The 13,339-nt window shown below is 44.0% G+C and overlaps 1 protein-coding gene across 1 annotated transcript in view; it reads right to left on the reverse strand.

The window, feature by feature from the left end:
• The window catches only part of LOC135550804 (protein turtle homolog B-like), a 187,968-nt gene that overhangs the window by 120,186 nt on the left and 54,443 nt on the right, over nt 1-13,339 (reverse strand). The window contains exon 3 of the mRNA XM_064981929.1: nt 5,827-5,973. Within this exon, the coding sequence (XP_064838001.1) occupies nt 5,827-5,973 (147 nt within the window). The remainder of the gene's footprint in view (nt 1-5,826; nt 5,974-13,339) is intronic.

Genomic DNA, 13,339 nt, shown 5'->3' on the forward strand with positions numbered 1-13,339 from the left:
TCTGTTTATTAACTTTAGAAAGGCAGGGCAGGATGGATATACTGTAGTTCTATAACAGTTTGGGTCTAGAGTGTCTCCCCCTTTGAAGAGGGGGATGACCGTGGCAGCTTCCAATCTTTGGGGATCTCAGACTACACAAAAGAGAGGTTGAACAGGCTAGTAATAGGGGTTGCAACAATTTCAACTATGACAGATATAAATTCTCTGACAACCCTAAGATTCCTAGATGCCCTTCCAGAGTCCATCCACCTACCTAAGGATGTCAGAGTACAAAAATCAGTTAACCACCTAACTGAGGAACTCAATTTAACCTTGCGTAATACCCTAGATGCAGTCACACCCCTAATAACAAAAAACATTAGTCATACTAAACTAGTTCCCTGGTATACTGAAAATACCCGAGCCCTGAAGCAAGCTTCTAGAAAATTGAAAAGGAAATGGCGCTACACCAAACTGGAAGTCTTCCGATACAATGCAGTATCGAAGAGCCCTTACTGCTGCTCGATCATCCTATTTTTCCAACTTAACTGAGGAGAATAAGAACAATCCAAAATGTATTTTTGATACTGTCGCAAAGCTAACTAAAAAGCAGCATTCTCCAATAGAGGATGGCTTTCACTTCAGCAGTGATAAGTTCATGAACTTCTTTGATGAAAAGATCATGATCATTAGAAAGCAAATGATGGACTCCTCTTTAAAGCTGCATATTTGTCCAAAGCTCAGTTGTCCTGAGTCTGCACAACACTGCCAAATCAAATCAAATCAAATTTTATTTGTCACATACACATGGTTAGCAGATGTTAATGCGAGTGTAGCGAAATGCTTGTGCTTCTAGTTCCGACAATGCAGTAATAACCAACAAGTAATCTCACTAACAATTCCAAAACTACTGTCTTCTACACACAAGTGTAAGGGGATAAAGAATATGTACATAAAGATATATGAATGAGTGATGGTACAGAGCAGCATAGGCAAGATACAGTAGATGGTATCGAGTACAGTATATACATATGAGATGAGTATGTAAACAAAGTGGCATAGTTAAAGTGGCTAGTGATGCATGTATTACATAAAGATGCAGTAGATGATATAGAGTACAGTATATACGTATACAAATTAGATGAATAATGTAGGGTATGCAAACATTATATTAGGTAGCATTGTTTAAAGTGGCTAGTGATATATTTTACATAATTTCCCATCAATTCCCATTATTAAAGTGGCTGGAGTTGAGTCAGTGTGTTGGCAGCAGCCACTCAATGTTAGTGGTTGCTGTTTAACAGTCTGATGGCCTTGAGATAGAAGCTGTTTTTCTGTCTCTCGGTCCCAGCTTTGATGCACCTGTACTGACCTCGCCTTCTGGATGATAGCGGGGTGAACAGGCAGTGGCTCGGGTGGTTGTTGTCCTTGATGATCTTTATGGCCTTCCTGTAACATCGGGTGGTGTAGGTGTCCTGGAGGGCAGGTAGTTTGCCCCCGGTGATGCGTTGTGCAGACCTCACTACCCTCTGGAGAGCCTTACGGTTGTGGGCAGAGCAGTTGCCGTACCAGGCGGTGATACAGCCCGCCAGGATGCTCTCGATTGTGCATCTGTAGAAGTTTGTGAGTGCTTTTGGTGACAAGCCAAATTAATTTCTTCAGCCTCCTGAGGTTGAAGAGGCGCTGCTGCGCCTTCTTCACAACGCTGTCTGTGTGGGTGGACCAATTCAGTTTGTCTGTGATGTGTATGCCGAGGAACTTAAAACTTACTACCCTCTCCACTACTGTGCCAGGACCTAGAATCAAGGGAGACACTCAAGTTTTTTAATACTATATCTCTTGACACATTGATGAAAAATAGTAATGGCCTCTAAACCTTCAAGCTGCATACTTTCAAGCTGCATACAAATTCATATTCCAACTAAACTACTGAAAGAGCTGCTTCCTGTGCTTGGCCCTCCTATGTTGAACATAATAATATCCACCGGATGTGTACTAAAAGTGGCAGTAATAATGCCTGAAAAAGCCAAACCTTGACCCAGAAAATATAAAAAACTATCGGCCTATATCGAATCTCCCATTCCTTTAAAAAAGCTGTTGCCCAGCAAATCACTGCCTTCCTGAAGACAAACAATGTATATGAAACGCTTCAGTCTGGTTTTAGACCCCATCATAGCACTGAGACTGCACTTGTGAAGGTGGTAAATTTCCTTTTAATGGCGTCAGACCGAGTCTCTGTATCTGTCCTCGTGCTCCTAGACCTTAGGGCTGCTTTTGATACCATCGATCACAACATTCTTTTGGAGAGATTGGAAACCCAAATTGCTCTACACAGAAAAGTTCTAGCTTGGTTTAGATCTTATCTGTCAGAAAGATATCAGTTTGTCTCTGTGGATGGTTTGTCCTCTGACAAAGCAACTGTACATTTCGGTGTTCTCAAGGTTCCGTTTTAGGACCACTATTGTTTTCACGACATATTTTACCTCTTGGTGATGTCATTCGGAAACATAATGTTAACTTTCACTGCTATGCGGACGATACACAGCTGTACATTTTGATGAAAACATGGTGAAGTCTAAAAATTGCATGTTTTTCAGACAAAAGGAAATGGATGGCAGAAAATGTGTTACTTTTAAACTCAGACTAAACAGAGATGCTAGTTCTAGGTCCCAAGAAACAAAGATATCTTCTGTTGGATCTGACAATTAATCTTGATGGTTGTATAGTCAACTCAAATAAAACTGTAAAATACCTCAGCATTACTCTGGACCCTGATCTCTCTTTTGACGAACATATCAAGGCTGTTTCAAGGAAGCTTTTTTCCATCTACGTAACATTGAAAAAATCTGAAGCTTTCTGTCCAAACTGATGCAGAAAAATGTATCCATGCTTTTGTCACTTCTAGATTAGACTACTGCAATGCTCTACTTCCCGGCTACCCAGATAAAGCACTAAATAAACTTCAGTTAGTGCTTAACACGACTGCTAGAATCTTGACTAGAACCAAAACATTTTATCATATTACTCCAGTGCTAGCCTCTCTACACTGGCTTCCCTTTAAGGCTACGGCTGATTTCAAGGTTTTACTGCTAACCTTCAAAGCATTACATGGGCTTGCTCCTACCTATCTTTCAGATTTGGTCCTGTCGTACATACCTACACGTACGCTACGGTCACAAGACGCAGGCCTCCTTACTGTCCCTAGATTTTCTAAGCAAACAGCTGGAGGCAGGGCTTTCCCCTATAGAACTCTATTTTTATGGAATGGTCTGCCTATCCAGGTGAGAGACGCAGACGCAGACTCGGTCTCAACCTTTAAGTCTTTATTGAAGACTCATCTCTTCAGTAGGTTGGTCCTATTATTGAGTGTAGTCTGGCCCAGGGGTGTGAAGGTGAATGGAAATGCACTGGAGCGACGAACCGCCCTTGCTGTCTCTGCCTGGCCGGTTTCCTTTCTCTCCACTGAGATTCTCTGCCTCTAACCCTATTACGGGGGCTGAGTCACTGGCTTACTGGTGTTCTTCCATTGTGTCCCTAGGAGAGGTGCGTCACTTGAGTCGGTTGAGTCACTGACGTGACCTTCCTGTCTGGGTTGGCGCCCCCCTCACGTTCATGCCCTGGGGGAGATCTTTGTGGGCTATACGTGTCTCAGGGTAGTAAGTTGGTGTTTTGAAGATATCCCTCTAGTGGTGTGGGGCCTGTGCCTTGGCAAAGTGGCTGGGGATATATCCTGCCTGGTTGGCCCTGTCTGGGTGTATCATCGGACGGGGCCGCAGTTTCTCCCGAACCCTCCTGTCTCAGCCTCCAATATCTATGCTGCAATAGTTTATGTGTCAGGGGGCTAGGGTCAGTCTGTTATATTCTCCTCTTATCTAGTGTCCTGTGTGAATTTAAGTATGCTCCCTATAATTATATTTTTCTCTCTTCTCTCGTAGGACCTGAGCCTTAGGACCATGTCTCAGGACTACCTGGCCTGATGACTCCTTGCTGTCCCAGTCCACCTGATCATGCTGCTGCTCCAGTTTTAACTGTTCTGCCTGCGGCTATGGAACCCTGATCTGTTCACTGGACATGCTACCTTGTCCCGGACCTGCTGTTTTCGACTCTCTCTCTCTCTCTACCACACCTGCTGTCTCAAACTCTGAATCATCGGCTATGAAAAGTCAACTGATATTTGCTCCTGAGGTGCTGACCTGTTGCACCCTCTACAACCACTGTAAATATTATTATTTTACCCAGCTGGTCATCTATGAATGTTTGAACATCTTGGCCATGTACGGTTATAATCTCTACCTGGCACAGCCAGAAGAGGACTGGCCAACCCTCAGAGCCTGGTTTCTCTCTAGGTTTTTCCTAGCCACCGTGCTTGCTGTTTGGGGTTTTAGGCTGGGTTTCTGTATAGCACTTTGTGACATCGGCTGATGTAAAAAGGGCTTTATAAATACATTTGATTGATTGATTGATATTCACCTTTCAGCAGGACAATAACCTTAAACACAAGGCCAAATATACACTAGAGTTGCTTACCAAGACGACATTGAATGTTCCTGAGTGGCCTAGTTACAGTTTGGAGTTAAATTAGCTTGAAAATCTATGGCAAAACTTGAAAATGTCTGTCTAGCAATGATCAACAACCAACTTGACAGAGTTGTTGGAATTTTAAATAGACTAATGAGCAAATATTGTACAATCCAGGTGTGCAAAGCTCTTAGAGACTGACCCAGATAGACTCACAGCTGTAATCGCTGCCAAAGGTGATGCTAACATGTATTGACTCAGGGGTGTGAATACTTACATAAATTATATATTTCTGTATTTCTAAAAACATGTTTCCACTTCGTCATTTTGGGGTATTGTGTGTAGATGGGTGAGAAAACATGATATTGAATCCATTGTGAATTCAGGCTATAACTCAACTAAATGTGGAATAAGTCAAGGGATATGAATACTTTCTGAAGGCACCGTATCTCAGCAACCCAGCTACCATGTATGACTTAGTAGAACTCTAAATCTTGCCCTTGTCAGACCCAAGTCAAATATGTATTTCAAATATTTCACATACTTGAGGTGGACTTGAAGCAATGGAGTCCAAAAAGTGCAAACTCTTAATGTCAGGCAAGTCTCTCAAACAGTATTTGGAATAAGTATACAACCCAGGCCTGTCCTACACAAAACATCCACCACAAGAGAGTAAATCTACTCTGTAGACAAAACAGAATCAATTATACCAAATCAAACCACCCACCACAAACAACAGAATCGCCTTCATCAAAGACCCATTGACGAAGCCAAACTGACTTGTTATGTTGATAACTAAGGTCTCATTATAGGACATTCAACCCACCCACAGCAGTAAGGGCTGGGGTGTCCAGTCAGCAGACGGCTGCTGTAATGAATCCATTTCAGTTAGTCTAGCAGAGGCGTGACAGTTGGACAGTGGTAGAGCGGAGGGACCTGGGGCCTAAATGACTGGCTCCTCTCCAGAGCTCTGGGTAAGTCATACAGCGCTGATGACACTGAGCTAATGTGCTGTGACCAGGGACCAGGGGAGGCTGCGTGTCTGACTGAGGTGTCTGCTAACACAGCGACAGGTGTCTGTGTGTGTGTGGAGGGGTGGGCGTGCAATTGTGTGTATGAGAGAGTGATGGACTGGGTGCGTGTGTGTGCGTGTGTATGTGTGTGTGTGTGTGTGTGTGTGTGTGTGTGTGTGTGTGTGTGTGTGTGTGTGTGTGTGTGTGTGTGTGTGTGTGTGTGTGTGTGTGTGTGTGGAGGGGTGGGCATGCAATTGTGTGTATGAGAGAGGGATGGACTGGGTGCGTGTGAGCTTGTGACGTCCACCTAACTCACCGTTTACTGTGAGGTGCACCCAGCTGCCGTTGTGAAAGGTGTTGTACTGCTGCTCCAACATCAGGACCTTACACTCATACCAGCCCTGGTCGTCTGAACGCACCTTCTCAATCCGCAGAGAAGATTTTCCGTGCAGACTGGCTCGGCCTGGGGGGGGGGTAGGAAGGAAGGGGAGAGAGATTAATAACAGTGGTCAAACCAGGAAACATAGTATTCAGTACGCTATAATCCATAGTACACTCTTAGAAAAAAAGGTGTTATCTCAAACCTAAAAGGATTCTGAGGCTGTCCCCATAGGATAACCCTTTGAAGAGTCCGTTTGGGTTCCATGCAGAACCCTTTCCTCAGACGGTTCTACATGACACCCAAAAGGGTTCTACCTGGAACCAAAAGGGGTTCTCCTATGAAGAACACTTTTGGAACTTTATATAATCCTCCCTCTACTGTATCATATAGACCAGGTTTTCCAAACCACCGGGCCTGTACCTTTATCTTCTTCTTTCTAGGGCACGGGATGGGTATTCCATTAACTACATTACCTTCCATTAGTCTGTGAGCCAGTCAGAGCCAGTAGCTCATATCTTACTCCCTGAAGCATTTTTGTGAAAAAAGTAATTACCCACAACATATGCTGGTTGGATGGACTGGACACGCATCAAGTCTCAAACATTATTACAGTAGCCACATTACACTATACTTACAGGAGCAAGCTTACATGGACATGATATTCAATAATACTGTCCATTTTAGCACATTGACTAACTATGATTTACATGAGAAGTTTGAACAGAAGTGAGGTGAGTAAATAGCCTATGGTCAAATAACTACAGTAGGCTAATAACAAATGCCCCTTGTTTCTTTAGCCAACTAAAATCAGGGATAGCTCCCAGGGATTCAAGAATGGTGAGTGGAAATGGTGTTAGTATTCTCCCAAGTGACATTTGCTTGCTAAATAGCTAATCAATTTGCACGCCAAATGAAAAGAAGGGACCCTGTATATACTGTTGTGCTCTACAAAATCTGAAGAAATACCGGTAAGTAGATGTGCTTGTTTTATTTTGGGTGGCAGGTGTGCCGAGTGCCATTGCTAACTCTTCCAAACACCCCACCAGACGCATAGAAATGGAGCACAGAAACACAAGAGCCTGCCAAATCTGAATCCATCATAAAACTAAGACTACAGGGGTTGTGTAGCAGCCCAGTGTCACAGCAGCTTTCACTCTTTACAGGTCAAACAGTGAAAGGGGGGGGGGGATATTTATGATTTTGCTCTTGGCAATCTGGCAACCCCTCATAACAGATGGCGGCCGACGATATGGGCTAAACAAAGGGCTTTGAAGGCACAATGGCCCACAACATCAACATTATCAAAGTCCTCCACGGCTCATTGTGCACTCCCCAGTGTCAATGTTTTTGAGTGACTTCCGTTATGTAACACATGTTATATCACATTAAGTAAGGGCAAATAGAAAATAACTATTAATAGGACAGCTGTGACTTTATTCCTAGCCTGTGTGCAAATGTGCAGGTCTGTTTCTATCCATCTGCTTTTGTCATCATAACACCACATGTCCATCTGTACTCATCTTTGTCTATCAGTGTATGTACAGTGCCTAACTTTTTCCACATTTTGTTACGTTACAGCCTTATTCTAAAATGGATTAAGTAAATAAAGATCCTCAGCACTCGAAATTGAGCTCAGGTGCACCCTGTTTCCATTGATCATCCTTGAGATGTTTCTACAACTTGATTGGAGACCACCTGTGGTAAATTCAATTGATTGGACATGATTTGGAAAGGCTAGTTAGTTAGATCTAAGTATGGTGATTTGTGTTTAAGGTCAGAGAGAACTCCCATTTGTTTCTGTAAAATAGAACATGACTGTTTCTCCTAGAACTGGATTGTCCTCCATTAATTGGAAGTCAACTGTAACTTGTTTGAGTCTATATAAGGTCAACAGTTGACAATGCATGTCATAGCAAAAACCAAGCCATGAGGTCGAAGGAATTGTCCATAGAGCTGCGAGACAGGATTATGTTGAGTCACAGATCTGGGGAAGGGTATCTAAACATTTCTGCAGCATTGAAGGTCCCCAAGAACACAGTGGCATCCATCATTCTTAAATGGAAGAAGTTTGGAACCACCAAGACTCTTCCTAGAGCTGGCCGCACGGCCAAACTGAGAAATCGAGGGAGAAGCGCCTTGGTCAGTGAGGTGACCAAGAACCCGATGGTCACTCTAGAGTTCCTCTGTGGAGATGGGAGAACCTTCCAGAAGGACAATCATCTCTGCAGCACTCCATCAATCAGGCCTTTATGGTAGAGTGGCCAGACGGAAGCCACTCCTCAGTAAAAGGCACATGACAGCTTGCTTGGAGTTTGCCCCTAAAAGGCCCCTAAAGGACTCTCAGGCCCAGAGAAACAAGATTAGGTAAATGTACTGAGGAAAATTTGTAGGCTTGCTTTAGCTGAATAATAAGATTTGTAGCCTACCATAGCCATTTGATCTTTGATATATTAAATTAGTGAATTCTTTCAAAAGGCATAAAGCCAAGATTGAACTCCTTGGCCTGAATGACAAGTGGCACGTCTGGAGGAAACCTGGCAACATCCCTACGGTGAAGCATGGTGGCGGCAACATCATGCTGTGGAGATATTTTTCAGCGGCAGGGACTGGGAGACTAGTCAGGATTGAGGGAAAGATGAACGGAGCAAAGTACAGGGAGATCCTTGATGAAAACTTGCTCCAGAGCACTCAGGACCTCAGACTGGGGTGAAATTTCACCTTCCAACAGGACAACGACACTAAGCACAGAGCCAAGACAACGCAGGAGTGGCTTCGGGACAAGTCTCTGAATGTCCTTGAGTGGCCTAGCCAGAGCCCGGACTTGAACCAGATCAAACATCTCTGAAGATACCTGAAAATAGCTGTGCAGCGAAATTCCCATTCCAACCTTACAGAGCTTGAGAGAGTCTACAGAGAAGAAAAACTATCCAAATACAGGTGTGCCAAGCGTCATACCCTAGAATACTGTAATCGCTGCCAAAGGTGCTTCAACAAAGTACTGAGTAAAGGGTCTGAATACTTATGTAAATGTGATATTTCAGTTTTGCTTTGTCATTACGGGGTATTGTGTGTAGATTGAGGGAAAAACTATTTTAACAATTTTAAAACAGGGTTGTAACCTAACAAAATGTGGAAAAAGTAAAGGGGTCTGAATACTTTCCGAAGGCACTGTACATGCATATGTGTTTATATCTGTATGTACTGTTTGCCTGAATGTCTATATCGGAGTTTCTTTATTTTTCTGTGTGTACCAATGCTTTATATATACACTCGATGACTGTGCTGAATCCATCGTGCCTCCATCTTGGCACTCCCCCACCCTTGTAAAAAAATATTTTGGAAGGCAAGTTGAGGCAAGTAACACTGAAGCATGCATGAGAGCATCAGCTGATCCGGACGACTGTGTGATCACGCTCTCCGTAGCTGATGTGAGTAAGACCTTTAAACAGGTCAACATTCACAAGGCCGCAGGGCCAGACGGATTACCAGGACGTGTACTCTGTGCATGCTCTGACCAACTGGCAAGTGTCTTCACTGACATGTTCAACCTGTCCCTGACTGAGTCTGTAATACCAACATTCAAACAGACCACCAGAGTCCCTGTGCCCAAGAATACTAAGCCTACTCCCGGGTGGCGCAGTGGTCTAGGGCACTGCATCCTTATCCTTGTCTCATCGCGCACCAGCGACTCCTGTGGCGGGCCGGGCGCAGTGCGCGCTAACCAAGGTCGCCAGGTGCATGGTGTTTCCTCCGACACATTGGTGCTGCTGGCTTCCGGGTTGGGTGTGCGCTGTGTTAAGAAGCAGTGCAGCTTGGTTGGGTTGTGTTTCAACCTTCGTTTCTCCCGAGCCCGTACAGGAGTTGTAGCGATGAGACAAGATAGTAATTACTAACAATTGGAACCACGAAATTGGGGAGAAAAGGAGGTAAAAAAAAAGTTGTAAAAAGTTTTTAAAAGAATACTAAGCCTAAACGAATACCGACCTGTAGCACTCACGTCTGTAACCATGAAGTGCTTTGAAAGGCTGTTCATGGCTCACATCAACACCATTATCCCAGAGACAAGATACCCACTCCAACTTGCATACCGCACCAACAGATTCACAGATTTTGCACTCAAAACTCCCCTTTCCCACCTGGACAAAAGAAACACTTATGTGAGAATGCTATTCATTGACTACAACACCATAGTGCCAACAAAGCTCATCACTAAGCTAAGGACCCTGGGACTAAACACCCTCTGCAACTGGATCCTGGACTTCCTGACAAGCCGCCCCCAGGTGGTAAGTGTAGGTAACAACACAGCCGCCACGCTGATCCCCAACACGGGGACCCCTTAGGGGTGCGTGCTCAGTCCCCTCCTGCACTCCCTGTTCACTCATGACTGCATGGCCAGGCACGACTCCAACACCATCATCAAGTTTGCAGATGACACAACAGTTATAGGCCTGATCACCAACAATGATGAGACAGCCTATAGGGAGGAGGTCAGAGACCTGGCCGTGTGGTGCCAGGACAACAACCTCTCCCTCAACATGATCAAGACAAAGGAGATGATTGTGGACTACAGGAGAAGGAGGACAGAGCACACCCCCATTCTCATTGACGGGGCTGCAGTGTAGCTGGTTGAGAACTTGAAGTTCCTTGGTGTCCACATAACCAACAACCTATCATGGTCCAAGGACACTAAGACAGTCGTGAAGAGGGCATGACAAAGCCTATTCCCTCTCAGGAGACTGAAAAGATTTGGCAAGAGTCCTCAGATCCTCAAAAGGTTCTACAGCTGCAACATCGAGAGCATCCAGAATGGTTGCAACTGCTCGGCCTCCGACCGCAACGCACTACAGAGGGTAGTACGTCCGGCCCAGTACATCACTGGGGCCAAGCTTCCCACCATCCAGGATCTCTATACCAGGTGGTGTCAGAGGAAGGCCCTAAAAATTGTCAAAGACCCCAGCCACCCTAGTCATAGACTGTTCTCTCTGCTACCGCACGGCAAGCAGTACCGGAGCGCCAAGTCTATGTCCAAAAGGCTTCTTGTTCCAAAACAGCTTCTACCCCCAAGCCATAAGACTCCTGAACAGCTAATCAAACGGCTACCCAGACCCCCTTTTACACTACTGCTACTCTCTGTTTATTATCTATGCATGGTCACTTTAACTCTACCTACATGTACATATTTCCTGAATGACCTCGACTAACCGGTGCCCCCACACATTGACTCTGTACCGGTACCCCTGTATATAGCCTACCTATTGTTATTTTACTGCTGCTGTTAATTATTTGTTACTCTTATTTTCTATTTATTAACAAAAATGTTACTTATCTATTTTTTACTTAACACATTTTTCTTCTTAACTTCTTAAAGCATTGTTGGTTAAGGGCTTGTAAGTAAGCATTTCACTGTAAGGTCTATTACACCGGTTGTATTCGGCGCATGTGACAAATTCAATTTGATTTGATTTATCATATTCTCTATGAAGACAGTCAAATGCAGACCCAAGTCAATGGTGTTTGAACTGAGGTCTCATTTAGGCCCAGAATGTGGTGTATGACAGACTCTTTGTAGCTCCTAATGGAACAAGCCAAACACCATAGATAAATGTTCCTCTCTCATACAAAGTGGAAATGCCTTCCTGCCAATACACAAAGCCTTTTCATTGGCTTGGGGTGGCTAGACGGCACGACACCGAAACAAAGATGCACCTTGTTGGCACGACAGACGGAGGGCCGCCCTTCGCCCAGAGGAAGCAGTGCCCCCTCAGTGCCCTCCATGGTGAAAAAAGCAGCAGTCCAATCTACAATGGGCACAACTCAGACCTCTGTGTGAATAAGAAGTGCTATTGATTCCTAGCCTTGACGCTGACCCTCATTCTGTTCCGGCGCTGTTCCATCCTCACTGTGTTCCATTGTAACTCACAGTAGAGGGAGGCAGAAGTCAGTTTGCGGCGACTAGAGCTTCGGATCCAGCAGTGGCATTAATTGAAAAGGGCCCCTGTTCAGTAGCTACTGCAGCGCAGCAGGGAAAAATTGGCTGAAGTTTAAAGCACGGGTTGTCAATCTCTGTGAGGGTTGTCAAATGTAATTTGTACCGGGGTACGAGGAGCTGTCTAAAAACAGCAACGGGGAAGATTGTAGAGGAGAAGCATAAATCCTTTAAAAGGTATTCCAACAATAAAAAAACGCCTATGATCTCGAGCTGGCTGGAAGCTATTTTAGAAGATTGAAAATGTTCTACCACCTTCAATTATTTGTCTCTTGATGCACTAAAACACTGTCCATATGATTTAAGTCTTTGATCCAGTAAAATGTTATTAATCACAATCAATTGGTTAATGTATCACTTCGATGCCATTTAGCCATATAATAATTCTGTTGACTATTGTTCTCTAAATTATTATTTACACTGAACAAAATTATAAAAACAACATGCAAAGTCTTGGTCCCATGTTTCATGAGCTGAAATAAAATATTAAAGAAACTGTCCGTACTTCACCCATTGAGCATGTTTGGGATGCTACGTGCACGACAGCATGTTCCAGTACCCGCCAATATCCAGCAACTTTGCACAGACATTGAAAAGGAGTGGGACAACATTCCACAGGACACAATTAACAGACTGACTAACTCTATGCGAAGGAGATGTGTCACGCTCCACGAGACAAATGGTGGTCACACCAGATACTGACTGGTTATCTGATCCAGAAAACCAGTCACGCCATTACTTTTTTTTAAAGGTATCTGTCACCAACAGATGCATATCTGTATTCCCAGTCTTGAGAAATCCATAGATTAGGGCCTAATGAATTTACTTCAATTGAATGATTTCCTTGTATGACCTGTAACTAAATAAAATCTTTGAAATTGTTGCACGTTGCGTTTATAAATTTTTACTGTATAGTTTGCAGCTTCAACCTAATCAAGTAGTCAGCAATACATAAAGAGGCATACTTTGCCCCCAGTGTCCCTGTTGTAGATTCCGATGTAACCTAACTGACAGAACTGCTCAGACTTTGGCCTGATGTAGAAATCCTCAACCGCTCTCATTTACATTTACATTTAAGTCATTTGGCAGACGCTCTTATACAGAGCGACTTACAAATTGGTGAATTCACCTTATGACATCCAGTGGAACAGCCACTTTACAATAGTGCATCTAAATCATTTAAGGGGGGGGGGGGTGAGAAGGATTACTTTATCCTATCCTAGGTATTCACACTCATTAACATTTACTTTGAGTACAACCATTAAAATAGCATATTCTGCCCCTGGCAACGTCTGATAAACTACCAGGTTTCATTTGAGCTTTTCGAAAACGGACATGCTCAGTAAATTACCACACGCCTTTTCTGTGGTTGCTCCGTATCGATGCTGTAATGTTCCAATCGCCCAGATGAAGAAGACAAAAACACATGGTCCGACACACTTTGACCCATCACCTCTACCG

This window comes from Oncorhynchus masou, chromosome 12 (genome assembly GCF_036934945.1).
Source record: "Oncorhynchus masou masou isolate Uvic2021 chromosome 12, UVic_Omas_1.1, whole genome shotgun sequence".
Taxonomy (NCBI): domain Eukaryota; kingdom Metazoa; phylum Chordata; class Actinopteri; order Salmoniformes; family Salmonidae; genus Oncorhynchus; species Oncorhynchus masou.